Source organism: Melozone crissalis, unplaced genomic scaffold (genome assembly GCF_028551555.1).
Source record: "Melozone crissalis strain CALT ecotype California unplaced genomic scaffold, PUWL_Pcris_2 ptg000081l_1, whole genome shotgun sequence".
Lineage (NCBI taxonomy): Eukaryota > Metazoa > Chordata > Aves > Passeriformes > Passerellidae > Melozone > Melozone crissalis.
In genome coordinates this window covers 12,982,793-13,009,191 of record NW_026535858.1, presented here as the reverse complement: position 1 = coordinate 13,009,191, position 26,399 = coordinate 12,982,793, and the positions used below count along the sequence as shown (strand labels likewise).

General features: G+C 44.1%; 1 protein-coding gene across 2 annotated transcripts; it reads left to right on the top strand.

The window, feature by feature from the left end:
• Positions 1–1,527: 1,527 nt before the first annotated feature.
• On the top strand, positions 1,528–25,365 carry STON1 (stonin 1). Of its 2 annotated transcripts, none has more exons than XM_054290406.1 (4): positions 1,528–1,579; positions 11,982–13,954; positions 20,580–20,782; positions 21,164–25,365. In XM_054290406.1, exons 2-4 carry the CDS (start codon positions 12,031–12,033, stop codon positions 21,236–21,238), a joined length of 2,202 nt encoding a protein of 733 aa, XP_054146381.1. In that variant the 5' UTR covers positions 1,528–1,579; positions 11,982–12,030; the 3' UTR covers positions 21,239–25,365. The 2 variants fall into 2 exon arrangements, with proteins under 2 accessions (XP_054146381.1, XP_054146380.1); XM_054290405.1 differs by lacking the exon at positions 1,528–1,579 and adding an exon at positions 2,087–2,237.
• The last annotated feature ends 1,034 nt before the right edge of the window (positions 25,366–26,399 follow it).

Below are 26,399 nucleotides of genomic sequence, written 5' to 3'. Positions count from 1 at the left end.
GCAGAAAATTTTAGAAATTATTTCCAGTTTCCTGGAAAATGGGAGCTATTGATTCACTGGTTCCCTCTGCTAAGAGGCTGAGTGTGTCCTGGGAGAAGGCAGAAGACTGAGTTGTTTATAGAAAATACAGTTTTTATGGAAATACAATTTTGACACCAGGCCTGGATTTCAGGGGCAGAAGGCTTACAGGGATGGAAATCCCAAGGGAAGAGGTTGGGATGAGGTCCTGGCACTTGCAGGGCTGCCCTGCTGGGATGAGGGAGGCAGGTGGAGCTGCCCAACCCTGTCCAGAGCCTGGACACCTCAGTCTGGCAGTGCTCAGAAAACGCCTTCAAGGAGAGAAGAATGTGACAATTCACTGGCTTGAATGTCAATGGTTAAATGATGGTGAAAAAATTCCATGCTAAATTTGGCACTGAATTTTTAAAAAAAATTAAGAAAACAAATGAAGAACTTTTTAAACCACAAATGGCCAATGTTCATCCTAGTGCAATTTGTGTAGTGGTGTTAAGCCTACAGAAGAATTTATTTGTAGGGCAAACGGTACTGAACACTTTTATTGCAGATGCAGACAGAGCCTGAATGGTAATCCCCAGGCATAAAACAAAGAGGTTGGACTGCAAAAACAAAAAATAGTACCCCCCAGGCATAAAACAAAGAGGTAGGACTACTTCATTTTCACAGAAAACACAAGAAAACTTTACAGAGGAGATAAATGGGACGAAAGAAACCAGCTTGCAGAAGGAGGTCCTCCCTTATTAAAATGCAAGGGAAATTTCAACCACTGGAAAGCAGTGGAGCTGAAATGGATGTATTATGCTGCACAAAGAATTTTGGATGGATTACACAAGAAACTGGAGCTCGCTGTTTTAAGTGAGCTGTCCCTACTACTTGAAACCCTTTCAGATGGGCAGTTTGGGTGTCTGCAGTCCCTGGGAACGCTCTGGATGGTTTTGTAAGTGGTTTCCCCCTTTTCATCCTCCTCATTCCATCCGTGTGCTCCGGCCTTTCGGGAGCAGCCCTTCTGCCCCTCCGCTGGTGCACGCAGAGGGGAATGGGCGAGAAGGACATTTAAGGTACCACAACCGCACAATCCTGCGGGTTATTCGGACATTTCCCGAGCCTCGGAGGATCTCTCATTCCCGGAGGAGCTCTGCCCGCCCGGGCTGCCCGGCCTTTCCCAGGGATGCTCCGGAGCTTTCCCCGCTCTGGCTGCCCGGGCTGCCCGGCCTTTCCCGGGGATGCTCCGGAGCTTTCCCCGCTCTGGCTGTCCGGGCTGCCCGGCCTTTCCCGGGGATGCTCGGGCGGGATGCGCCGGGCGGGGCCTGTCCCGGCCACCGCCCCCAGCCCGGCCCGGCCCGGCCGCTGCTGCTGCTGCGCTCCCGGCGGCGGGCGGGACCGGAGCGGGCACGGAACGGGACCGGAACGGGTGAGGAGCGGCTCTGCCCCGGGACAGCCGGGCCGGAGCAGCGGGGCACGGGGAGGACTCGGTCCGAAGTGGAATTTTCCCGGTAGTTGAGGCGCAGCCACGAAGTTCTGCCTTGGAGCGGGCCGGCGGATGGGGCTCTTTTGTTTTGGTGTAAGAACATGATGCATTTAACAAAAATATTCGGCTCCTTTTTCTTTTTTTTTTTTATATTTCTTTTTTTTCCTCATTTTCCTTTCCTTTCCTTTCCTTTCCTTTCCTTTCCTTTCCTTTCCTTTCCTCTCCTCTTTTCCCTTTTCCTTTTTCTCTTTCCCCCTTTCTCTTTCCCCCTCTTCCTTTGCTTTTCTTTTCCAGTACAAGTGGTGAAAAGGGGATGGTGTTGCCCAGGGGATGGTTTTGCCTGGGTACTTTAAATCACGGCGGAAATCGGGAGGATTTGTGAGCCGGGCATCCTACGGGATTTCATTCCCATGACTTCTGCCTTGTTTTAGGGAGGAGACTGGAGTGTTTTTCTTTAATACTCGAAGTGAGTTGAATTCCTGGAGCCTTTCTCATGTTTTCTTAGCGGTTCGGCTGATGATGTTAAAGCATGCACGTAGGGTCGGGGTGTTTGGAAGCGTGGCTGCAGGAATCGCTCCCATAGATCCAGCGGGGGCTTTGGGAAAACGCCCGGAGCGGATGCAGAGGATGTTCTGCACAGGGCTGGGATGTTTGAACCATGAGTCCCTCTAGTGCAGACCCCAGGGATGGAGCTTTAAGGATAGTGTAAACGAGAAAAAAAATGTAGAAAATATCCCCTTTGTGGCTTTAGGTAAGTGCTCACCAAAGGGGGGCTTTGCAGTAATGTTTTTTTTAAAGGTGTAGCTGTTCTGATATTTGTGGGAAACAAGGGTGCCGAGAAAACCGCTGACTGAGCTGTTCTCCGGACCCAAGTTTCACAATTCTATGTTTCCCCGGTGTTTTTGCTGTGAGGTGGAGAAACCCCGACTGATTTCTCTGCAAACAGGACTTAGCTTTTTTTCGGGATGGTGGTAACGACCGACTGGGGAGGAGGGAACAGAAGTTTTGGAGCCTGAGGCTTTTAAACATGAACTGTTCATTTTGGTGTTAACTCGCTTTGCCCTGCCTGGGGACCGAGACTCTTCTGTAGCTGTGAAAGGAGAAAAAGCAGCAGCTGAAGGGAACACTTTGCGTTGTCTGATTTGTGCAAGGGGAGAAAATGCTGTGAGGAAAGATTAGCTGCCTCCTTTCCTCAGTGTGTGAGAGGAGGAGAACTCAGCCCTGCTCTCTGTAACCAGCTGTGGCTGAGCTTTAGAGTAATTCGTTTCAACAGGCCAGAGATTGTATTTACCTGATGCTGGAGTTGTAAATTACACCCCTGGGAAAAGCTGCCCCAAGGCAGGAATGAGGTCCTTGCTTCATGCTGGGCTTTGATTGTTTTCCTTCTCCCTCATGAATATGCAGCAAGTGTTATTTTCTATCACTTCAAAGTTTTTGGGGTTTGTAAACTTAGTGGCCCAGCTTGTTGATGATCTCTGACTAGCAGGTTAATGTGGGTTTGTAAATTAATCTGTGTGTGGACATTAACTCCAGCATGAAAACTGGGCAGAGTTTGGGTTTGGGTAAACAAGATCCTTCTAGTCCAGCACTCCTTTTCTTCTGCTTTTGGTTGGTATAAATATAACCTGATGTCTTCTCCTTCAGCAAAGCGGGCTGCCCACGTGTCTGTCTTAAAAGGCTTTTGGAGAGGAACCCAAATGAGGATTTTTTTGGTGTCTGTGTTAGGAATTACACTTTCTGACATGACTGTCATCAGTTGCTATTAGCAGTACTTGTATCCAAACGAGCAAGGATTTAATCAGCACATCTCCCCCTTAGTGCTGGCATTCCTGTAGGGCCTGAAAGCAGGGACAAGGGGAGTATCCCACAGATCAGGTGAGAGCTGCTCTGCCAGAAAATGTTCCTGACAGCTGCCAGACAGTAATTTTCATGTCTAGAGGACCTCCACAAATCTTATGTCATGGGTAATATTCCAGGAAGGTACTGCCAGGTGTTTGTTGGGCGCTAAGGCATGAAGCAGTTTTAAGGGCAGATATAAAAACTGACTCAGAACTAAAAGTAAATTAAAATAAAAAGGGGGGCTGCTATGCTGTTCAGTGATTTTCCTAAATACAGTATTTCTGTCAGCTCCCCTACCTTTTATTACTCACTCTGAGATTAGTGGCAAGAGTTTTGAAGTGTTCTTCTGTGCTGTGTGTTCTTTGTGGCATTTCATCCCTCCCTTCCCTTGGACACTGCAAACACTACAAGAGAACCAGACTTAAACTTCTTTCTGTCCACAGCCAGCTTAATATTTTGATATGTGATCTGTGTGCCAAAGTATTCAGGCTTTTTTTTTTTTTTTTTATCTAGAGAGCTGCTTAATCCTAAAAAAAAACAACAAAAAAAATTGCTGTTACTAAAGTGGGACAGCCACCCATAACTGCATTTCTGCTGCTTCTTAGTCCATTATAAATCTCTGTCTCTGCCCATGGGGAGAAGAGAGGGAGAGATTTGGGATGTTGAGAGCCAGAGCCCTGTGCAGAGCTGCTGTGACCACAGCACTTCTGTGGGACGTGCGTGCTTTCCTAATAAAAACATGTTTCCTAAACACAGTTAAAAAAATTGCTTCAGCAGTAACATTCCATTAACTTAGTGACCTGCAGGAGTAGTGCAAATAAAAATAGATTTATTTTCCTGTCTCTTCTAGGCCAGAGTATTTTTTTTATTATTATTATTATTATTAAAAGAACCCAACAAAGTTCTGTACAGTGAAATGGCAGCTGGTGTTAATAAACAATTTACATGAATCCCTGCTGTCCCTTGGCTCTCCCAAATGTGCCTGTGGAGTGTAAGCTGTGCCATGACTGTGGTGGTGCTGAGGAGGAGTGTGGTTCAGAGGATGAAGCAGGACTAACCCAGGGAACTCAGTGTGAGTGGGCCCTGTGGGAAGTGTACATGTGACAGGAACACAGTGAAATAAGAAAATTAAATATAATTTACTTATCTTGTCTATGCAGATAATGGGAAGAAATTAAGTGCAACAGCACAGATCAAAAGCCAACCTCCAGCAAAAACGCTTTTTAAGGGTTACAGGTTTGCAGTGAGCCGTTTCTAACATTAAAAAAACAAAGGAGTTTTCACAATACACTGCTATGTGTGACTGTTTTGCTTTGAGAAGATGCAATCATGTCTTGCATCACCCCTTGCAGTCACCTCTTGCACACAAGTGATGTGTCTTAGAAGGCACTGTGATATCCAGAAAATAAGAGAGTAAAAGCTCTGAGTAGTTAATATTGATTTCATCAGGCTTTTTGTTATTTCTTCTAGGAAAAATGAGCTTTCTTCTGTTAAAGATGTTCACTAAAACACAGAGAACCATTTTGTGGTTCTCAGGATTTAATCCAGTTCTATTTTGAGCTGGTAAAACTGTTCCTAGTGTCTTTGATAGCAGGCTGTGTCCTCCTGAGGGATATCCTGGCCATCCCATTTGCCAGCAAACGGGGCATGAGCAGGGTCCCCCTGTCCTGCCTTCCCTGTTCCAGCCAAAGATGCCCAGAACCACAGGTCACTAGTCCTGTGTTGGTGACACCTGGGACAGTCTGTCACCTCCTGAGGTGGGGAATCTGCCCAGGAAACAGGAAAATGCTGGGATGTCATCTGCAGGAACTGACTGAGAACTCAGAACCGATGTGCTCAAGAAAGATGCTCAGACTCGTGCTGGGTACTGCTGTTTGCTGTTCTTACAGATATGCCAGAGACAAAGGTGGTTTTTATCACTTTGGTTACGTTAAAAGGAAAACCAAACAGGTTCTAAGTGTACCCGGGGCTCTTCTTTATGTACCAGAATTATGCACTTTGTGGTGTGATATAAGATGTGATTTCATCTCCCTGAAACAAAGCAGTTACATGTAGCTGTGGCTTGGGAAAACTGTTTTTTTTTTAATGTTAGAAAGTGCTTGTTGCAAGCTGTGAGCCTTGGATGTTTGGTAGCTGGAGGCTGATTTTTGCCTGATTCTTTCTCCACGCTGTTCCATTGGCTGGTTTATGTGTTCTGTAGGGGGTCTGGACATGGGCTGAGTCTCAGCAGGTAGTGCAGGACCTGCTGAAGGAAACCTCACAGTTCCCCTCAGGTGAGAGAGATGGCCTGTGGGGTCAGAGGGCCTCTGCTGCTTTTTGCAGCTTCAGGTCGGCATTCCAGTGTCTTTCCTGATGGCAAAGATACACTGGGTCTCTATTTTAGTTTCTATTTTTTAAAATATATTTTTAAAAATCATTATTTTTAATTTATTCTATTTATTTTATGTTATCTCATTCCTAAAGTTATGTTCCTGATAAGCTCTGCAAAAACCCCCTGAGATGAATGAGGGTGCAATCCCAGGTGGCTGTGCAGCCGTGATTTGTAAAAATCCCTCGATCCCTTTAGGAAATACCTTTGGTTTGTCTCCATAAAATCATACAGACACTTCCAGTAAATGTCTCTAAGCTTTTCTGCCTCGATTCCTGTTCCCCACTAGGGAAGCAGGGAAGGACAAAGCTGATGTGACTCACAGTGGTGCTGTGACTGTGGGGTGAGGGAGGGTGTGGGAATCACGGCTCGTGTCCCTGGGAAGGGTGGCTGAAGCTGATGGAGTTACACACAAGACCAGTCATGCATGAGGTTTTGTTGTCTTTTCCTGGCAGCTTTGGAATGACTTCACATCTGAGTGTTAGGGAAGGACTCCCAGAGTGGATCTGCACATGAAAAGGAGTTTTTTTTACAGTGTGTAACAGCTGAGGTTAGAGTGATTATCCCTGGCAAAGATGGGAATTGCTGTGAGTAGCTGTGCTGAATTTTCACATACAGTGGATATCCTCACCATCCAGCCTCCTCCTCTTTTCAGCAAGGAGAGTTGCTCCTTTGGGGATGATGCACTGCAGGCACAGCTGAGCAGAGGTTAACAGAGTTGTGACTCTGGCTGCTTTTCTTTCATTCTCCATTTGGGAGCATCCCATAGGATTTCCCTCTGCTGTGACTCTCATATCAGCTCACAGCCTTCTAAAGCATGGAGAGGCAGAGCAGTTGGAATTTCTTCAGGCCTCCATCCCGCAGTGCCTGTGGGATCCCTCCCTGGCTGCATCCTGGATGCTCTCCTGGTGTGCAGCAGTGCTGTGACCTGGTGGTGGGGAGTGCCCCACACCCCAAACCCTGTGACATCCTCCTCACTGGGGAGTGTTTTAGCCTCTGCCCAACCCTTTTCTCTATCAAGGAAAGTGAGTGTTGTCTCTGCTTGGGAGTTGTGATGGGCTGTGTTGATACTCTGAAAAATGTCAATTTTTTCAGGCTTGTGCCTTCAGGCAGGAGCAAGCAACAGTGAGAAGAGCTTGAGGGAGCTGGGCCAGCCTTTGCTCTGGAGACGTGCACACTGTCAAAAGCTGAAACCCTCAATTCCTCCAGCTCTTGGGGCCAAGAGCAAGGAATTCCAAATTAAACAGATTAGCTGCAAGCCCTGAACTTCTCCCAGCTGTGCCTATGCCCCAGAGAGTGAGCAATGTAAATAAAATGTCACACTGCACTTTGAAGTCGGTGTATTTTTGACTATTACACCAGTTCCTTATTTTCTAAAAAGAGTAATGCAGTGGGAGGCTTAATTCATATCCCAAATACAAGAAAATGTCAAGAAATTCCTATGTCCCATCAGCTGTGGCTTTTGCTTATGTTTATTTCAGACATATAGACTGGATGTATTTTTTAATGTGTATCTAGGATAGAAAAAGCAGAGTTAAATAGAAGTGAAGCCACATGTAATATCAAAGTAAAATTTGAGGCAAATCATCATAAATCAAGCAGTATTTTATGTAGAAGTTGTGCTTCAAGGTTTTTTTTTTTTCCTTTCAGATTTAAGTAATAACCAAAACAGTGACACAAAGAATATGGCAGTAAAACACAGAGATAAATCTGCCATGTTTTACTTGGATATCACAAGGGCTTAGAAACATTTCGGGTGTTTTATATACCATATGTGCTTTATTGCTTAAACTGCAGAGAATTTGTACCTCCCTGAGGGACTCTTGCACTCTGTGGCAAAAAGCTTGAAGGATTCTCTGGGTGTTTGTGGAAAGAAAACCAACAACTCGTGGTGTGGTTGTGGGACAGCCTCACCACAGCGTGCACAGGATGCAGAGCTTGGCATTAAATTTCTACATGGCCTGTGTGCAACAGACAACCTTGCTCCTGGAAATAAAACTGACTTGTAAGAGTGTATGGGGTCCATAGTTTTTCTGGAAGGGTGGAAATAAAAATGGCCAGGCACTGTCCACAAACAAAGCAGCTCACGGGAAGAGCTCAGCTTATTTGGAAGGGGTTATTTAACTCTTTTGTCACACTGTAGGTAGATGAATCTGGGGGTTTTTTTTGAGCTGTGAGCAAGTAATGAGGCTGGTGTTTACCCAGCTGAGCAAGTGGCACACATAAATTTTGTGCTTGGGTGTTCCAAAGGGAATTTGTTTACAGGATGTGTAGCTTAATTCTGGAGCTGCAATGGCCTCTGGAACTAGAGAGGCAATAAGGAATATATATATAAAATTATGCTTTTCTGTGTGTTGGGAGTGTGAGTACTGTCTATAAAACACTGCATTTACTTGCTTTGTGCTTTGCAGAAGGGAGGTGTTTCCCTGACCTTCCTCTTTAGCTCCTCCAATATTTTAAGAGACCCTTTATGTTTGAACATCAGGGGACGTGATTGAGGGTTTTAATTGGTGCCAGATTTTAGGGAAGACCTCTAAAGAGAGGGAGATGTGCGGGGGGTGCAGCTGTGCACTGTGTGGTTCAGGAGGTGACAGGAGGCTGTGCTGTCACAGCGTGGTGGGGACATGGCTGATGGCACACCCTGAGCACCCAGCTGCATCTGGGTTAAAAGTGCCAAAGCCAACACCTTGGGATGCACCTCAGAGTGAGCAGGGAGTCATTATTAGTGCAGGAAATGGTAACAATATCCCCCAGCAAGGCATGGAAATTGAGCCGTGTTTTTGCTGCAGATTTGATCTGGGACTTCTGAAGCAACAAAGGACCCAGAGATAGCTACAGCCTGTGAAATCCCTCAATAATGGGATAGGATTTCTCTTCTTTCCATCCTCAAGGTATTAAAATGAAGAAATTAAGCTGCAATGACTGCTCATTAAATGCTGAGGGAGTGTTAATCTGATAAATGAGAAGATTGTTTTCAGGCAGAAGAGGATGAATTGAAATGAATTGCGAATTTTGGGTTCACTGGAATTAATGCACCTAGGATCAACTGTTATTTCAGCCAGCCTTTTTTTACTGGCAGTTTCAATATTCTACAAATGGTATTTCCTGCCTCCTCTCTGAACAAGATACCACACATGCTTGCAATTTAAATGTCACAGGCCACTAACATGTGTGATCAATGGTATCTTGTATCATTTTCCTTTTACCCAAAGCATTTGGATTACATTTATGTGGGTCCCATGGGGGACCTTTGCTTTTTGGAGGGAAAACACATCTATCCTGAAGCCTGAATTTTAGTTTGATTTCAAGGAAAAATGTCCCAGTTCATAGGAAGAAATTTGGAGCACAGTTTAGGACACAATAGAAATTGAAAGCATTATTTTATTGCTTTGTGCAGATGTAAAAGAATCAGAAAACAAGTGATGTAAAGCAGCATAAGACTGATTTTTATTTTTTTTTTAATACTGGATGAGCAGTGCTACCCTTAACACACAAGAGGTTGCATTTCCTTGTATTGGCATGACATTCTCCAATCAGCTTGTAAAAATCTGTTTGGGCTTTTTTTCCTCCATTCCTAGTAGTCATTTTTTGGGATCAGTGAGCAACAGTATCCCCTGTTTATTTCAACTATCTATTTCAACACTTGTTGCATGTGTGTTTTTATTATCATCGGCATATTTTTTTCTTTTAAAAATCTCCCACATAACTGCAACAGCAACAAGAGCTGAAAGCTGCAGCCTCTGACAGGCACACCGAGGGCATTGTGACTGCAGAGGAAAGTGGTTTTTTCCACTTTTTTCCATCTGGGAAAGTGGTTTTCTTCATTGACACTTACTGACTGAAGTTAAATGTTTGGCAGGTGGAGTTCAAACATCTTTTTGTTTTGTAATGGGAAAAAAACCCCCCTGCCAAATAATCTGCAACATCGCATTTTTAAAAAGGGAATGGTAACAGACCTTGGGGGGAAAAAACCCCCCTGAACATCTGGGAATAATAAGGGACACTGAAAAATTCCATTTCTAACAAGAAAAGGAAACAGTCTGCAAATGTGTTCTTTATTGTAAACACCTGATTTTATGGTTTCTTTTCCATTGGTGCATCTCAGTGCTGTGTGATTTCCCCTTGAGCATGGCTGTGGTCACACGGGAGGGTTGTGGCAGCATCCCCAGAGCCCCTCCACAGAGAAAGGCTTCTCTCCCATCCACATCGTGTTTTATTTCTCTCTCTGGCCGTCCCTTATCTCCTGTAAATGCCAGAGGAGTTTTTGGTGGCAGCCTTTGAGGCTGTTTCCTTATGTTCTCTTGTCCACCAGGCTGCCCCAGTGTCCCAGCTGTTCCAGGAAAAAGCCACACCCTCAGCCAGCATGGCATTAGCTGCTCCTAACAAATGAGGCTTTGAAAAAAGGGCTGAAACCTTTGAAACTTCAGCCCTAGAAATAATTAATGCTGAAAGAGCCATGGTGGCAACCAGAGGGAGAGGAGGAGAAGGGTGTGATATGGGAGGAAAAAGTGATGACCAAGTCAGAGACCAAATAGCTGTGATTTTTCTTTCCATTGCTGCGCTTTATGGTGAAGTGATTGTGTGGGTGAAGGACACACTGGTAGTTGTGTGTGTCTGAGCTATGACAGTAATTTGTACTTGTTTGCTCCTTTTCTCTCTCTCTCCTTCTGTAAGTGGTGATTAGAGTGCTTATAAAATAACTAGCATAGTGCAAATGCTTTTCTGAACAAAAAGGTCGAGAGTTCAGAACCTAATGAAGGAGCAGAGTCCCCCTCTGTTGAGAGCTCTCTGTTGGCCAGCCTCAGAGCGAGCTGATTGTGCCACAGTTTGTGGCACTTTCTTACTGGCTTCAAACTGCCCCAGAAATAATGGAGTAATGATAAAAATAGACACTTGTAGCACAAGTTTCACTTGGCTGAACTGCAGCGTGTCTAGAAGTGAACTGTTCTCTACGAGTTACAGATAAAGAATGGCTTTTATGGTTATGTGATTCTGTAGTGCAATTAAACAGCCTGACTGTGGCTCTCTGTGCATGAAGGGCAATAGCTCCAAGTCATCATTAGCTGACCTTAATTACCAGAGTAATGTCCACGCAGGTGGTTTTTGTCTCAGTGAACTCCGCCTTCCTTGTGCTTTCAGGCAAACGTGGATGTGTTCTGACAGAGCAAGAGTAACTTTCTATCAAACGAGCCGTGTTTATATGTGCCCCCCTGCTGTTTCATTGTACTCCATTCCTCCTCAGGCGCTGGCAATTTTTTGCTTGCTCCCTCATCAGGCAGGAGCAGTGGGGAGGAAAAACTTAGGGGGCAACATGCCCTGCATAAGGATGCAATGAGCATTTAAATTTCAGCGCACAATTTAGAACCACGAAGGCAAGATTAATGATTTACTGGTTGCAGTCCTGCTCAGAGGACATCCAGCTGAGCCCTTTTACCAAAGACACTTTGTTTGATGAAGTGTAGTTTATTAATTGGTTTAAAGGCCTGTCCTTTTTCCAGGCCACCAGCCAACTCAGTGCTTGGCAGATGTGAGTGCTGTAACTTGGCCTTGACTTGTGTTTCATCAGCGTTTTGTCTGCGGTGCAGGCTTGCAGTCTGCTCCTCAGCAGGAATGCACTGCTCATCCTTTGGGCTAATTTCTTGTTTAAAAGTTTAATGCCTTTCCAATGCTTCCTTATAACATTTCCAGTTAAGAGTGCAAGCCTGGGTTGAAGGAACTGCTGTAAAGGGATTCCTGCCCAGGTCAGGCAGGCATCCAGGTTTCTGCCCTGATGACAGCAGCATGTGTACCTTTGCCATCAGCACTCAATTGCTACAGCTTTTCATCAAAAAAATAATCCCTTTTCTCCCTCCTGATTCTATTTTTGGAGACAGCTGCACCATTCTTAGTAAAATGCTGGGAAGGAGGGGAAACCTTACCCAGAGCAGATGCCTGGCATGGAAAAATCTGTCCATATTTGAAATGATGCATAAGTTGTATAGTATTATGTTGTATATAATGAAGCTGAAAGTATTATTCAAGCAGTCCTGTACTGCTGTGGGGCATTCTGCTCTCTCTGATTGAGAGACTCTGTGCATCAGATGCTCTGAACAGCTTGTAGAGCTTAGAACTCCCTTCAACCCCCAGCCTGGGAGAGCAGTGGGGATTCACAGGCAGTTTATCAGTTTCTACACAGCTTTCTCAGATTATACATGTTAAACAAAATACACTGGATTTGTGAACTGCTTGCAAATTTGAGCTTTGTGTGATTAGAGTTTGATTTGAATAATGTTTTTTGTTTCTCCATAGATGGTTTGTGGGTGATGAGCTGTGCAAGTGCCTCAAGTTTTCCTACAAGATGTGTTCCCCAAATCCAGCAAACTGGGTCACCTTTGATGATGAGCCTCTCTTCCAGTCACCTCAGAAACTGGTTGACAATCAGAGTAGCTCCAGACCAAATGGCCTTAAGCTCAACCTGTGCAGTGTTCATGATTCTTCAAGCAGGCCATCCTCTACAGGCAGCACTCCGCTCTCATCTCCTGTGGTTGATTTCTACCTGAGTCCTGGACCTCCCAGCAACTCTCCACTTACTACACCTACCAGAGACTACCCAGGAAACCCCTGCATTCCAAAGTCTGGGATTCACATGCTTTACCCCATCCCTGAATGGCCATCAAACCCTTCTCCATCCCCTGGCACATGCTCATCCCTGGCCTCGCAGAAAGCGAGCAGCCTTCCTTTGAGCCCCTCACCTAATGACCACACAGGTAAGACTTTGGTCTCCAGATCAGCAGATGAAGGCAGTCCTAACCCACCAGGAAGCTGCGAGGAGCTGGCTCCAGGACACTTCCCGTACTTCCACAGTGACTGTGCTTTTTCCAGTCCTTTTTGGAAGGAAGGGAGCTCCCTCAGCATGTCACCAGCTAATGCCAGCATGCACAGGAAGGACAAAGTGCTTGACAGGAGTGGGTGTCATCCTAGAGACAAAGAAACATGTCATGATCAGAAAAGTCTTAACCAGGGCTCCTTCAGTTACATCTGTGAGAGGCTTGAACACCTACAAGCTGACAGCTGTGAGACCCTGGAAAACCCACCCATCTCCAGCAGCCACGCGTGGCACAAGCTCTGCCCCGCCATCCCACGCAGCCTTTTCAGGAGCCAGAAATCAGACGGGTGGCCATTCATGCTGAGGATTCCTGAGAAGAAGAACATGATGTCATCTCGGCAGTGGGGCCCCATTTACCTGAGCGTCCTGGCTGGAGGGGTGCTGCAGATGTATTACGAAAAGGGCCTGGAGAAACCTTTCAAGGAGTTCCAGCTGCAGCCGCAGTGCAAGCTGTCCGAACCCAAACTGGAGAGCTACAATGTCTCAGGGAAAATCCACACTGTGAAGATCGAGTGCGTGTCTTACACGGAGAAGAGGAGGTACCACCCCAAAGTGGAGGTGATCCACGAGCCAGAGGTGGAGCAGATGTTGAAGCTGGGCACCACCGACTACAATGACTTCACCGATTTCCTCGCCACGGTCGAGGAGGAGCTCATGAAGCTTCCTACTGTTTCCAGACAAAAGAGGAATTATGAAGAGCAGGAAATGACTCTGGAAATAGTGGATAACTTTTGGGGGAAAGTCACTAAGGCAGAAGGAAAACTCGTGGAAAGTGCAGTCATCACACACATTTACTGCCTGTGTTTTGTGAACGGTGGCGCCGAGTGTTTCCTAACCCTGAACGACCTGGAGCTCCAGAAGAGGGACGAGCGTTACTTTGAGAAGGAGCAGGACAAGAAGTGGATCGAGATTCTCGACTGCCATTTCCATAACTGTGTCAAAGCACAGGAATTTGAGCAGTCACGGATTATTAAGTTTACACCCCTGGACGCCTGCAGGCTGGAACTGATGCGTTTCAGGACGCGCTACAATGGGCAAGACCTTCCCTTCTCTGTGAAGGCTGCAGTGGTGGTTCAGGGGGCATACATTGAACTTCAGGCTTTCATCAACATGGCCTCAACTGCTCACATCCCCACACGCTTACCCTCTGTGAAATACTGTGAAAATGTTATGATACGCTTTCCTGTTCCCACACAGTGGATCAAAGCACTTTGGACCATGAACCTGCAAAGGCAGAAGTCCCTAAAAGCCAAAATGAATAGGAGAGCATGCCTTGGGGCTTTGCACGAGGTTGAATCTGACCCCGTAATCCAAGTCTCGGTTGGAACAGCAAAATATGAGAGTGCCTACAGGGCTGTGGTGTGGAAGATTGACAGGCTTCCAGACAAAAATTCAAGTAAATAATTTGTGCCGTGGGCTTGGGTGTGTGTCTTCACTGGGTTTGTGCTTGTGTACCTCCATCAGCTGTTGTGGTTTGGGTTTTTATCTGTGGGATGCTGTTGGTAGAAGCCAGAATAATCTTTTTGGAAAAAAATCTTTTAGACTTACCAATTTCTTTAAACCATGTTTTCGTAATTTATTTGATGGAAGCAGGTGTACTGTCAGTCATTTCAAGTGTGTGGTGTCATGGAAGCAAAGCTGATCATTCAGAGTGAATCTCTGTAGCAGTACGGCTGAGGGAAGGGTTTATTCTTCCCGTGTACCAGCTGGGCAACGGGTGGAGTGGGAAGCAGAAGTTGGTGAAATGATTTATTAGCCAAATATCACACAGCTACTAGAAAAGGTGGTATTGGCACTGCTGGGTCTTGGCTCTCTAGCATAATTTAAGAAATGGTAGGTATGATACAGAACTGGAAGGTGCTGTGGTTAAATTTGCTGCAGGAAGTGCTGTGCTTTTGCCAAGGCTGGTTTCTGTTGCCTCTTTCATGGATTTGTGCATTGAGATTGTACATTCATGGCAATAACTGCACTGACAAAAAATTCCTCCCACTTTATTCCCATTTCTTTCTGGTGGTGGTACCTCACTGAAAACTTGTAGCAGTACAAACAGCTACATTTTTAATTGCACATATGGAAGTATTTAATTTAATTTAAAGGTGAAAATACGACTTTTTGAAGAAGAAAAAAATATAAATATTTGGGTTTACAATTCCAATTTTTAGTCATACTACTACTTTTCTAAAGGCATATACTACTTTTCTAAAGGCATAAAAATTCTTGAGGAATACAGTATCCTGCTTCAAGTTCTGCAGAGTGAAGGCATTTGATCCTTTGCTTGATCCTCTGCATTATGTGTACCTGAGGCTTTGGGGATCTGTGTAAGACAAGGGCACCTGTTAAAGCATTTAATGTAAAATATCTGTAAAATCTGTACTTTTGAAAAAGGGGTTAAGTGTATGTTACTAACATATGGATCTTGTGTTATCCTGTCTGGGCTAACTGCCTCTTTAAAATGTCCAGAAAAGATTTTACCTTCTTAAGTCTCAGTTTCAGGCGTTCTACTGCTAAGACAGGACTAATGGTGGGGGAAGAGCAATGACAGAGAGAGGGAAGTGAAGGGCATGGGCTGGGGAGACTGAAAAATGGACAGGGAGGGCAGAGGAGTGGTGGAGAGATGTAGGAGAATGAGAAGGCAGAAGAAGATTCTTTGGGTCTTCAAAATCCCTGTCCTGTGCTCCAGGTTTCAGAGATTTGCAGCATGTTGCTAGGACCCATGTGTTTTCCCAAGGCTTGCAGGACTGTTTGGGTACCTTTTAGTATTCTTTGCTATTTAATGTAGGTTTCTGTAAAATCAAGTCAGCAGTTTAGAAAATTTTAAAGAAGATTCTGTCTTACGAATTTCCTGCAGTTCTTTCACCTGAAGATTTGATGTGCACAGTTAACTTCAGATTTAATTTATTTGAAAGGAAGAACTGGTTTTTTTTTTTTTTTGAGGCATCTCACAACTCTACATTATTTTCCACCAGTAGCTTAAACTTCTGACATTTGAATAATTCCTCTAGCTGAGATCTGCAGAATCATTTGTCTCTGTGAAATGTTCATGCATTCGAAAAAAACATTTCGGTAGTAATACTGCCCAGTCAAATTTTAAGCCTCTATATCAAGTGCTCTGTACACAGTTAAGAGTTTAAAAATAGAGTTGTCCCAAGGCTTGCCAAAAGTCTGGAGACAGTCAAACTAACAGAAATATGTAAACTTTCATAATGTGTTTACTGCCAGCGGAAAAATATGCTGAGGACTTTGCTTTCAAAAAGCCTTTGTCCAAGGCTTCTTAAAATAAAATTTTAAAAAAGGAAGGGAAAAGGAAAGGTTGCTTACAGTTATATTGTGGCTCCATTTATGGACATTGAAATATGTTAATATCCACTGGATTCTCCTGAAGTGTTTTTTTGGAAAAGTGCTGGCCAAGTGAAGTCAGTAGGAGCTGCAAGAAACAGCAGACTTTTAAAAGCTGCCTGTGCCTATTCAGATATATAGATGTTATATTTGGAGTCAGAATTTTAGCATTATTTTTAAAAAAAGGAAAACAAGGAAAAAATTTTTGAAGGGCTGATCCAGTGAAATTTCTGCAATTTGAGTCTGTGTTTGTGAAACTGGGGCTTAGTGTGAGGAAGTGCAGAAGATGTTATGATTTTAGCACAGTACTGGGGCCAGACTTTGCAGTGGAGAAGCTGTGTCAGCTGCTTCCCAGGGAGCAAGGGAGAGACTAAACTGCAAAGCACTGTGCTCTAATCACTTGCTGTGTAAATTTGAGCCCTGTGATTTTTCCTGCTAGGAGAAATCCTCCATCCTTGAGCCGTTGTGTAAAGCAACAGTTCTTCAGCTGATTATTTCTTCTTTCATTCTGCATCATGGAGCCACTGAGGAAGCAGGTCCTAAACAAGACAGCAGACTGGAGGTTGTGGCTGCTGGCAGCCTTGTTACAGCATCTGTGCAGGGACTCTGCTGTGGGAGGTGATGTGGCTCCCAGGAACCTCCAGGTGCTGCTTTTCTTGTCTTCTAAACTGCCCAGGTGGAAACTCAAAGCCATGGCTTTGTCAGGGGGGCTCCATCCCTGCCCAGCCACCTCCTCCTGGCACTGGCACCACCGTGAGCTGGGGCTTGGTGGTGGCACTGTCCCACTCCCCTGTTCCCTATGCCCTTCTCCCAGCAGGCTGGAGAAATGCACCCATTTAGAGATAGCTGCAGGAGCTACTAACTTCTAACAACCCTCATGTCTGTAAATCTGTCCTTAGTAATTGTTTATGTTTTCATGTTCAAAGTAAGAGTTTTAGAACTGGACCTATTGTGGCAAAACTAGAATTATTACATAACTAAGATAACCCCAGTACATTATTTTGGCTTAAAGTGCTTTGCTTCATGAGTCTTTCTCAGATCAAGGTTGGTTGAATGCTACTTACACAGGTGAAAAAGGGCCATAAATGCAAAGTTAGATTATTAATTGCTTTTGAAATGCTTTTTGAATTCTAAATGATATATGGAATCTAGTTTCATAGTTCTACTGATCTTTTGTTTATTTGTTTTGGCTTTTTCATTGGTATTCCTTGGAGACAGAGAGCAAGAGTTTGTAATTCTTTGAGGAAACAAGAGCCAGATTTTCACATTTGGGCAGACTAAAATCTCTCAATTCACAGAAGTCTTAACAAGTTGCATAGACGCCTAAACTGCAGGGTTTCTGTCCCATAATTAGATAGTAAAAGTTCAGTAATCTCCCTAGATTTTTCTGGTTGCCTCTCAGGAGTGGTTTGATTTCATCAGTCCAGGTGGTCATGTGTTGACAGTGCCTGCTGGGCCACATTTTGGATAGCTGGGCTTGAATGTGTCATCTTGAATATGTCAGGGCTCTGAATATGCCACACTGTGCCTGCTCCAACCCACCTGTCTCTCTACAGCACCACCTTTTCTCTCCTCCTGGCCAACACCTGGCTTTTTCAGCATTACAGTTTCTTTTGCAAAAGGATCATCTACACACAGCCTCGCTTTCTTCTTCCAACTCCAGTGTGACACAAGGCCTGGGAAGCAGTGGTTTCATGGAGCAGAGATGGAAATAACTTCTCAGTTTTAGGTGAAAACTGGGGGGATGTTCAGAGCCTTCCAGAAAGCTGGTCAGTCACTTTGTCATCTGACAGCTGATGGGAAGAAGTTGCTCTGTGCTCCCAGCACAGCCCAGCAGTGACAGAACTTCTCCACCAGTGAAGGGGTGAGTACTTCCCTTTGACATTGGTGTTGGTGCAAGAGGCAGATGGGCTGGGGGAACCCTGTGTTTTAGGAATAGGCAAAAAGGTCCAATGGAATCTGCTCCAGAGGACCAAGGGGTTATCCTTATCCAAATCCCAAACCTGTTGTCTCTGCCTTTGCAGGTTACCATCTAAGGAAAAGGAAGCACCCCAGAATTCCCAACACCAAGACCACCTCGTGGCTGTCAGCCAGCTGGAATATAAACCCAGAGGTTTCTCTGGATAGTCCTGAATCACAACTATGCCATGTCTAGCAGGGAAACTTTCAGCAACAGCCCAAGAGGTATGGCTCATCTGTGCCTGGATTCAAGTGGACATCTGGATTATCCAACATTTACCGTCCAATATCTGCCCAGGAAAATTCCAAGCTGTGATTATTTCTGGATTCCATTTCTCAGAAGACAGAATAGTTTCTAGACAATTCCCATTGCTATTTGTTTCTTCATAGGCCTCTCTCCCAGAAAACCCAAAGAAGATTCTGAATTTGATCTCCAAAAACCCTTAGATGTATGCTTGTTGCCTTCTACCACAAAATAACTACAAGCAGCAAACTCTTTTTCCTCAGATCCTTGGTTAACCACAGCCCCAGAGTGCTTGGCCTTTTTCCTGGCCAGGACATGCCATGGCATCTTGGTGCTGCCATTCCTGCTGTCCTCCCCAGGATGCTCCACTTGTGGCTGGCACTGTGCAGAGTCTGTGCAGCCCAACCCAGGAAACTGCACAAAGAGCAGGGCAGGTAAGTTGTGTGTTGCCAAGCTGCATCCTGGCACCACCATGGGAAAGGGGAGCAGGTCCTGGGAGCCAAAAGGAGCACGGTTCAGATGGGATGACATCTTGCAGTGTGGCTCTAACAGGATGTTCCTCATGGTGTCCTGTTGCTGGGATGATGGAGGAGTCAAGGATGGAGAGGTTCCATCAACAGAGGCTCATCCCACCATGCCCAGGCAGACTGGAAGAGGGACTGAGGACCAAGAGAGTGTTAGTGCAGCAGAAATGGCCTTGGGCACAGCAAGAGGTGACCAGCAGCAGGTCATGGACAAGGCTCACATCACAGAGGTGCAGAGATCTGCCTGTCCCAGGGCACGCGAGTGATGAACACCATCTCCTCCTCAAGCTTGTTCTGTGCTCCACTTTCATTCTCAAGACAGTGGCAGGTGGCTGTAATCCTTATTTCTGACTCTGTTCCCTCCTCCATTTCCACAATAAAGTCCCTGATGTCACAGTTGTACTTGTCTCTGTGTTTTGTGTTATTGTCCTGAGACATCAGCCGTGTGCTGCCTGCCCCTGGCATGGCACTCCTTGCAAACTGGGGATCCTTGTGCTCCAGTGCCCTGCAGGACCCTCTCCTGAGCTGTGCCCAGAGGGCTGTGTCATGTTACAGGAAAAACCTGCAGCACAGACAGGCACCCAGCCCAAGGCTCCTAGGAGCAATGGAGATGCAGCCTTTTTATTTATTTCTGCCTTACAAAATGCCTGTGAGCCTGTGGATGTGGAATATTAGCATGATTTTCCCCAGGGGATGGATAAAGCTCAGTTAATGTTAACTCCATCTTCAGTATTTCCTTTATTCTGTAACAGAATTGATTCCTGTCACTGGGGGAAGTCAGTGCATAAAGAATGGGACATTTTTCCCTGAACTTCAAGATTCCATTCAGTGTAATGGATGAAAACCAAATATACACTGCCAGGCTTGCCTTTGACAAAATACAGGCAATCCTTTTTCTTCTTCTTTTTAATTTTTTTCCCCTGCCTGCAGCCAAAGCATAGTTAGTTATCCATGCTGGTGATTAAAATCCTGGAGAGAAGGAGAAATGCAGAATTGCTATGTTTTGCCCTGGAGAATTTGGAGAGGATTCTTTTCATTATATTAAATTATCCTGCTTTCACACACACAGTCAGTCTGCTGACTCCAATGGCTTTGGGAAGCAGCTTTCACCCTGTGTTCCTGTGTGCCAGGAGAAGTACTTGCCCTTATCATTGCCACATGTAAGAAACGCTGAAGAAAGTGATCCTTAGGATCATCCCTAGGATGATTAAAGTAATTCAGAATATGCTGCACAAATCCTTAATGACTCTGCTTTATTACATCACAGTTATTTTAGCAGTACTTTTTTTTTTGTTTTTTGAAGAAATGGGGTATGTTCTTTTCCCAAGCAGACAGGGACTCCAGGTAGCCTTTATCCTGGCAGGTGGGATGTATCTTGTTTGAGCAGCACTCTGAGCTGCACCTTTATCTTCCTGCTGTGGACATAGTGTAATAAATGATGGTACACTAGATAGCTGTAGCACTTGAAATAAGCACTGCAGTAAAATTTCTACGGCACAGAGCTCTGGAAAGGGGGTTATTGGACACAGGACAGCGTCTCTGCCCTGTGCATCTCTGCAGCATCTCTACACTGGGACCTTCCAGTTTTTATTTTTCTGTCAGAGTAGGAAATGCATTTTTAAGGGAAAACTGAGATTCCATCAAATAGTTTGAATTTAGCAACAAAGCCCTACATTTGTAACATCCCCTCAATAAGAAGCTGAAAGGATCTGGTAAATCTTGTGCAAATTAATTTGTGAAATTGCAATGACTGTGACAAGTGTGCTGAAGCAGACAGAAAATGAACAAGGGGCCACCTTATGCCCAAATAGCAAAAGATTACAGATAGAATAACCGTGTATTAAACAACAGCTCTGTGTTTATAAAAGGTAAAGCTGTGCTCTCTTGCTAGGAGATGAACCTAAACAAAGAAAAGATAATTCACTAATAGTGTGGTGGTTTTCTTTTTCTTCCCAAAGGTTTGGATCACCCACACAGCCTGTCTTACAAACTGGAACTGGGATCAGACCAGGAGATCCCATCTGACTGGTACCCATTTGCTACTGTCCAGTTTGTTGTCCATGACACCTGTGCCTCAGGAACAGAAGTGAAGTCCCTGGGCATAGAGAGCGACCTGCAGCCCCAGAAACACGTGGTTCAGAAAGCTTTTTACAGCTGCCAGGTATTCTCAGAGCTAAGCTTTCCATGTTTTCCTCCTCTTCTCCCTCCCTGCTCCCCCATGCAGTATTTGAAAAGCATATTTGCTTTGTATTCGAAACATATCTTGCATATCTTTTGATAATGACTTTGAGCAAAAGAATCATTAAATAATAATTCCTTGTCTGATCAAAGATGAGACTGAAAACTAGAACTATGAATGCAGCTTGTTTTTTTTTTTTCCTCATTTGAGCTATTTTTGGGAGTAGTGGTTTTGAAATCTGTTGGGTCTGGAAATATTTTGATTTTGTGTCAAAGCTTTTTTTCATGCTGTTGCTGCAGTTCACACTTTCCGTGTCCAATTATTTGCTAACTCTACCTGCTGTTTTTTGCTTCCTACCTGCAGGTTGAAATTGAAAAGAAGTGGATTAGGCTTGATGGAGAAGACCCAGATAAGGCTGGCAACTGCCTAATGCAATGAAAGAGGACAGGAGGCACTGTCACAGGATATTAGTAGGAATCAATTTCCATAGGAAATTCTATTGTTAGAAGAAGGGCAGTGACCTAGTTTAGGGTAAACATGGTCATTGAATTTTTTTTTAGTGCTTATGGGTTTGAGTCTGTAAATCAGTGCTCATTGGACTGGCCTGCATTCAAGTAAATTTCCTGTCATGGGAGTCCTGGTATGAGCAAGGTCTCCTTGTCAGAGCAGGAGGATGTGAGCACTTCTCTGACTGATTCTAATGTATTGTTTTCCTGTTGTGTGACTGGGGAATGATCTCACTCTCCCTACTGAAACCCAATGGCACTACTCAAAAGGTTCATGTCATTTGGGCGTGTAATATTTGCTAATAAAAACTCATGATCTATCAGCACCTGTGTAAGGTCCAGAAGGACCAATTACATTTTTTAGTGCTGTTTGAAAACTAAAGTCCCTCATGTTTTGGCTCTCCTTGATGTATGTGTGTAGAACAAGTCCAAGTAATATTCTCAACAAGAGCCTTAATTAATGACTTGGAAATTGGGTGATTTCATTGTGAAAAAGGGTCCTCTGCATAATAATACTCTTTATTCTTCTGTGGCTGCAACTGTTCCCTCCTCAGCACTTTTTAGGTTCACTCAAAGTAATCTCTTGGGCAAAAAACCCCGTATGGCAGATGTGATTGAAGTTTCTGTGCCAGCATTAGAGTTCCTTTTCACTGCTGCAGCAAGTGAGGTAAGGGGTGGATTCTCAGTGAGTGTAAATCAGTCCAGGGCCATTTCATCTGATGAGGCTTGGAGAATTTACACCAGAGGAGGCTTGCCCCCACAAACTGGAGAAAAGACTGGTTGCTGCTGTTAGCTCTGTGTCTCCTTTAGGATGCAAGCTCCAGATGTTGGTATGGAAACTGCAGGAGCTGTGGCTTTGAGTAACTTTTACATGCATGGAAAGGGAGATGTTTTCATGCTCCTGGCTCTAAAGGCATTTTCCATGGGGAAGTAATGCAGGAATGGACTGTCACAAGAGACATGAAGCTGTGATGCTTCATCAGGCAGCCTGAGCTACTAATCACCAATGTCAATGTGTTAATTGTGTTTTCCACAAACAATTGGCCTTTAGGGAAAGGTTTTAATACTTCCCTTCAACCATTATCCCCTTTGCCATTTTCTGCAGGCTGCAATTCCTATGTCTGAAACAATATAATAAACGTTAAAAATGCCCATGATACTCTTTTTTTTTTTTTTTTTGGCTGCAGTTTTCCTAAAATTAGCCTTACTTCAAACTAAAATTAGTGGAGAACAAAAATATAGGAATGCACTGCCTCACTTTATATTTTGTATAGCTTGTAACTGTTTATATGAACACTGTGTAAAAATACAGATTAATGGTATTCCCCAAAAGTAGAAATATGTGGGATATACACAGAGAAAATTACCAGTCTGAGGAAACAGAAGACCATAATATGAACCTAGTTCATCACAATAAACTTTTCTCCCCATCCAGAAGCTGAGAATGAAATGGCTAATAGATTCTACAGTAAGTCCTGAGGGCAGGTTTTTTATGGGTATTGCATTGCCAAAGCCCCAAATAGACTATTATGGTATTTGGGCTTCTCTATATATCCCTTTTTATTAGCAGATTATATTGTTATAAATCTAAGCAAGCGTTGGACTATAGTAGTGATCCAAATATGTCTCAGCTGCTGCCTCCTCTGTCTGTGTTTTGACTTGAGAAGCCATTAGCACCTTCAAGTCATGTTTGGTGTGTTTTATTAATATTTAATTTTGGTTTATATTCTGCTCAGCTGAACTAAGGGGCACAGTGTTGCCACCAGGGCAAAGTGTTTATACTTGGTGACATGGCAAGCTCTGCAGTTTGCTGAAGTCCATGGCTGTACTACAGCTACAATATTTATTAACCTCTTTGCTCAGTGAGGTAGAGGAAGCAAAATATGCATTGCAATTACCTGCAGTTACCTTTGTCTGGGGCTGACTTGTTTTGATTGGCATTAAACAGCTAATTCAGTAAACCTGTTAACAGTGGTTGCTCTCCAAAGCCTGTCTCACCCAGCTGGCCCCTATCTTTCTGTTTTTAAGAAGGAGGAATTTGAATATCTCTATTCCATCTCTCTGTCATCTTAGGATCTCCATTCACAGCACTCACCTCCTGGGCACTGGGTACCTGGTGGTGTTACAGTCCCTGCAGAAGCTTTGGCTGCTCTTATGCTCTCAGGTGTCTGCTGTGTCTCAGAATGTGTTTGAGGAGCCTGGGTAGCCTTCAAGATACGAGCTACTGTTTGCAGTGAGTGGCTTAAATAATAAATGACCACCTTATAAGTCACCATTCCTGCTGGAGAGTTGTATTAAGGTGTTATGGTGCAAATGATCATTCAGACTTACTGAACTCAGTAGCATAAAAAGGTTAAGCCACAGCTTTATCTGTATTGCAAAACCCCTGGATTTTCATTTGAGGCTTGCAAGACTCGTGATTAGCTTTAATCAGAGTTGGATCAGGATAACAGGGAATTAACTCCACAGAAATACTGCTACACTGAAAGAAAGTTACTCTGTTTAATACATGGCTTTCAGTTTAAACTGACAATTAGTGCAGCCTGAGATTGAATAATTGCCCTGTTCAGTCTCACACTGATGTTCATATGCCTTGATGTCAGAATATTTAAAAATAGGCTGCAGTTTAATGAAAGAAAATTTGGGTTGTCTGACTTTTTTCCCCGCCATCAAATTCCAACTTCCTATTATATTGCAACATGCCAAACCAGAAATAACCAGGCTTCTCCTTTCTTCTGTGTTGTCTGGAGCATAACTTACTGACCAAATATTCTTAACTTTAAGACTCATTGGTAACATTTCCCAAGAACGTTAGCTGCAGTTTTCTTAAAATTAGCCTTACTACTGGTAGTATCAGCAGCTGATACTGACCAAACATGCAGGCTCTGAATTCTTTAGGCTACAAGTAGTCTAATTGTAATTTTGGGAAGGGCAATGGAGATGAGGAACAGTTGCTATAAGCTGTTGTGATGCATAAGCAGTGTCCAGCTAGCAGAAGGACTGGAGCTTTAAATAACCCATGAGGTGTTGGCACCATGTGAGGAGCCAGGATTCACACGTGTCTGATCTCTGCCTCCCGCAGCGAGCGCCTGCAGCCACTGAAATGCTTCCAACTGCCTGGGTCACTTCAGATGCTGACATTTCACTAACATTTACTTCAGAGCAGTGTTTAGATGTTATCTGTGTTTCCTTCACAAAGGACCAGCAGGGTTTGGGAGATTTTGTATTTAAAACAGAAATCAATGAGAACAACTATTTTTATAGTGTGTTTGCCTTACTTACAAAGTGTCGTATTTGCTGAAACCGACAAACTTTATCGTTGCATTCATCTTTCTCATACTAATTGTATTACTCCAGGTAAATGGTACTTGATGTTATTTTGGATTCAAACACCCATTGAAGTTAATAGAAGTCTTTTAACTGATAAAATGAGATCTGCATCAAAGTCTCTAAGAATAAAAGGCAAAAAAAAGAAGAAAGGAATAGTGGTAATGGTCTGTAGATGATTTTTTTATGTCAGTAAGTAAGAAACCTGCAATGCCTGCTTATTCCAACCAGAAGAGAGCACAAAAGGTAAGAAAAGAGGTGTTATTGGATGCCACAGCTGAAGCTTTGCAGAGATGGGGAACAAAGGTTCTGGGTTGCCCCTGGGTAGAAACTCTCAAGAAATGAGGATGATGATGCACTCCACTGAGCTTGATACCAAGCCACTGTCATCCTCATGCTCCCGGCTTTGTTTTCCTCCAGATTCTGTATGAATTGTCCAAAAGTATTTTACATCTGAACACATGTTTTCACATGTTACTTTCGGTTGTGTTTATTTTACCTGGCAGACTTCTTTGCTGCGGTATTGGTGTCCATACTCCTATTTTGCATTTATTTGTCTTTTTGTTACTTAACACAGTAACTAACTGCTGCAGTTAGTAGTTCTTAGCAATAATTTTGATAACTCTGAAGCAGTGCTGTTACTTCTAATGGAAACTATAATTTTATTTGGGTCTTTTGTCAGTATAAGTGCAAAGAGATCATGCTGATAATCTTGTAATAACATTTTGTAGATTGCATATTGATTAAAAAAATAAAGTTGTATTTCAAACTAGCAGTTTCTTGTCGCCTTACTAGAAATGTATCAAGCTAGTTTTGCAATTACTGTAATTAACTGGTTGATCTTGATCATCAGGTATTGCAGCTCATAAGAAAGAGCAGTTCTAGTCTGTGAGTGGGGGATATCACTCAGAAAAGGCTGGTAGCAGAAAGCTCAGGGATGCACTAGATTACATTTATCAGAGAACAGTTTGGAGTGGAAGGGGCCTTGCAGATCATCAAGTTCCAATCCCCTGCCATGCATAGGGACAATTTTCCCTACACCACATTGTACAATGTCCCAGCCAACCATGAACACTTCCAGGGATGGGACATCCACAGCTTCTCTGGGCAACCTGTGCCAGTGCCTCACCACCCTCCCAGTAAAGAACTTCTGCCTTACATCTAATCCAAACCTGCCCTCTTTCAATTTAAAGCCATTCTTCCTTGTCCTAGCACCAATTGCTCTTGTCACAGCTTTTTGTAGCCCCCTTTAGGTGCTGTAAAGTCTCCCTGGATCCTTTTTCTCCTGCAGGGGGAACAGCCCCAGCTCTCCCAGCCTGTCCTCACAGGAGAGCTGCTCCAGCCCTCTGAGCACCTCCGTGCCCACACTCTGAACTCACTTCAGCAGCTTTCTGTCTTGTGTTGGGGCTCTCAGAGCTGGATGCAGCACTCTGGGGGGATCTCACAATGATTTATGGCAGACCCTCTTCTGCCTTATTTCCTAGCAGTGCTAACCCAAAGAATGCCGTGGTTTTTCCTGTTGAGTGCTCCCTCTGGTCTCTCTGGGGTATTTGAATATAATGTAGTGACAAGTGTTTAAGACTTTCACAAATTTTCAAAGTCTGTTCTGTTACTAGGGAAACAGTGAGACCTCTGTGGGGAAATATGGGAATGAGGCAAGAGGTTTATGAGGCAGCATTCAAAGAATGGGCTTAAAGAATAAAATGACCGTGCCACTTGTCCTGTGCTGCGGTGTCTGTAGCAAAGCAATCAGCTATTCTGGGAAC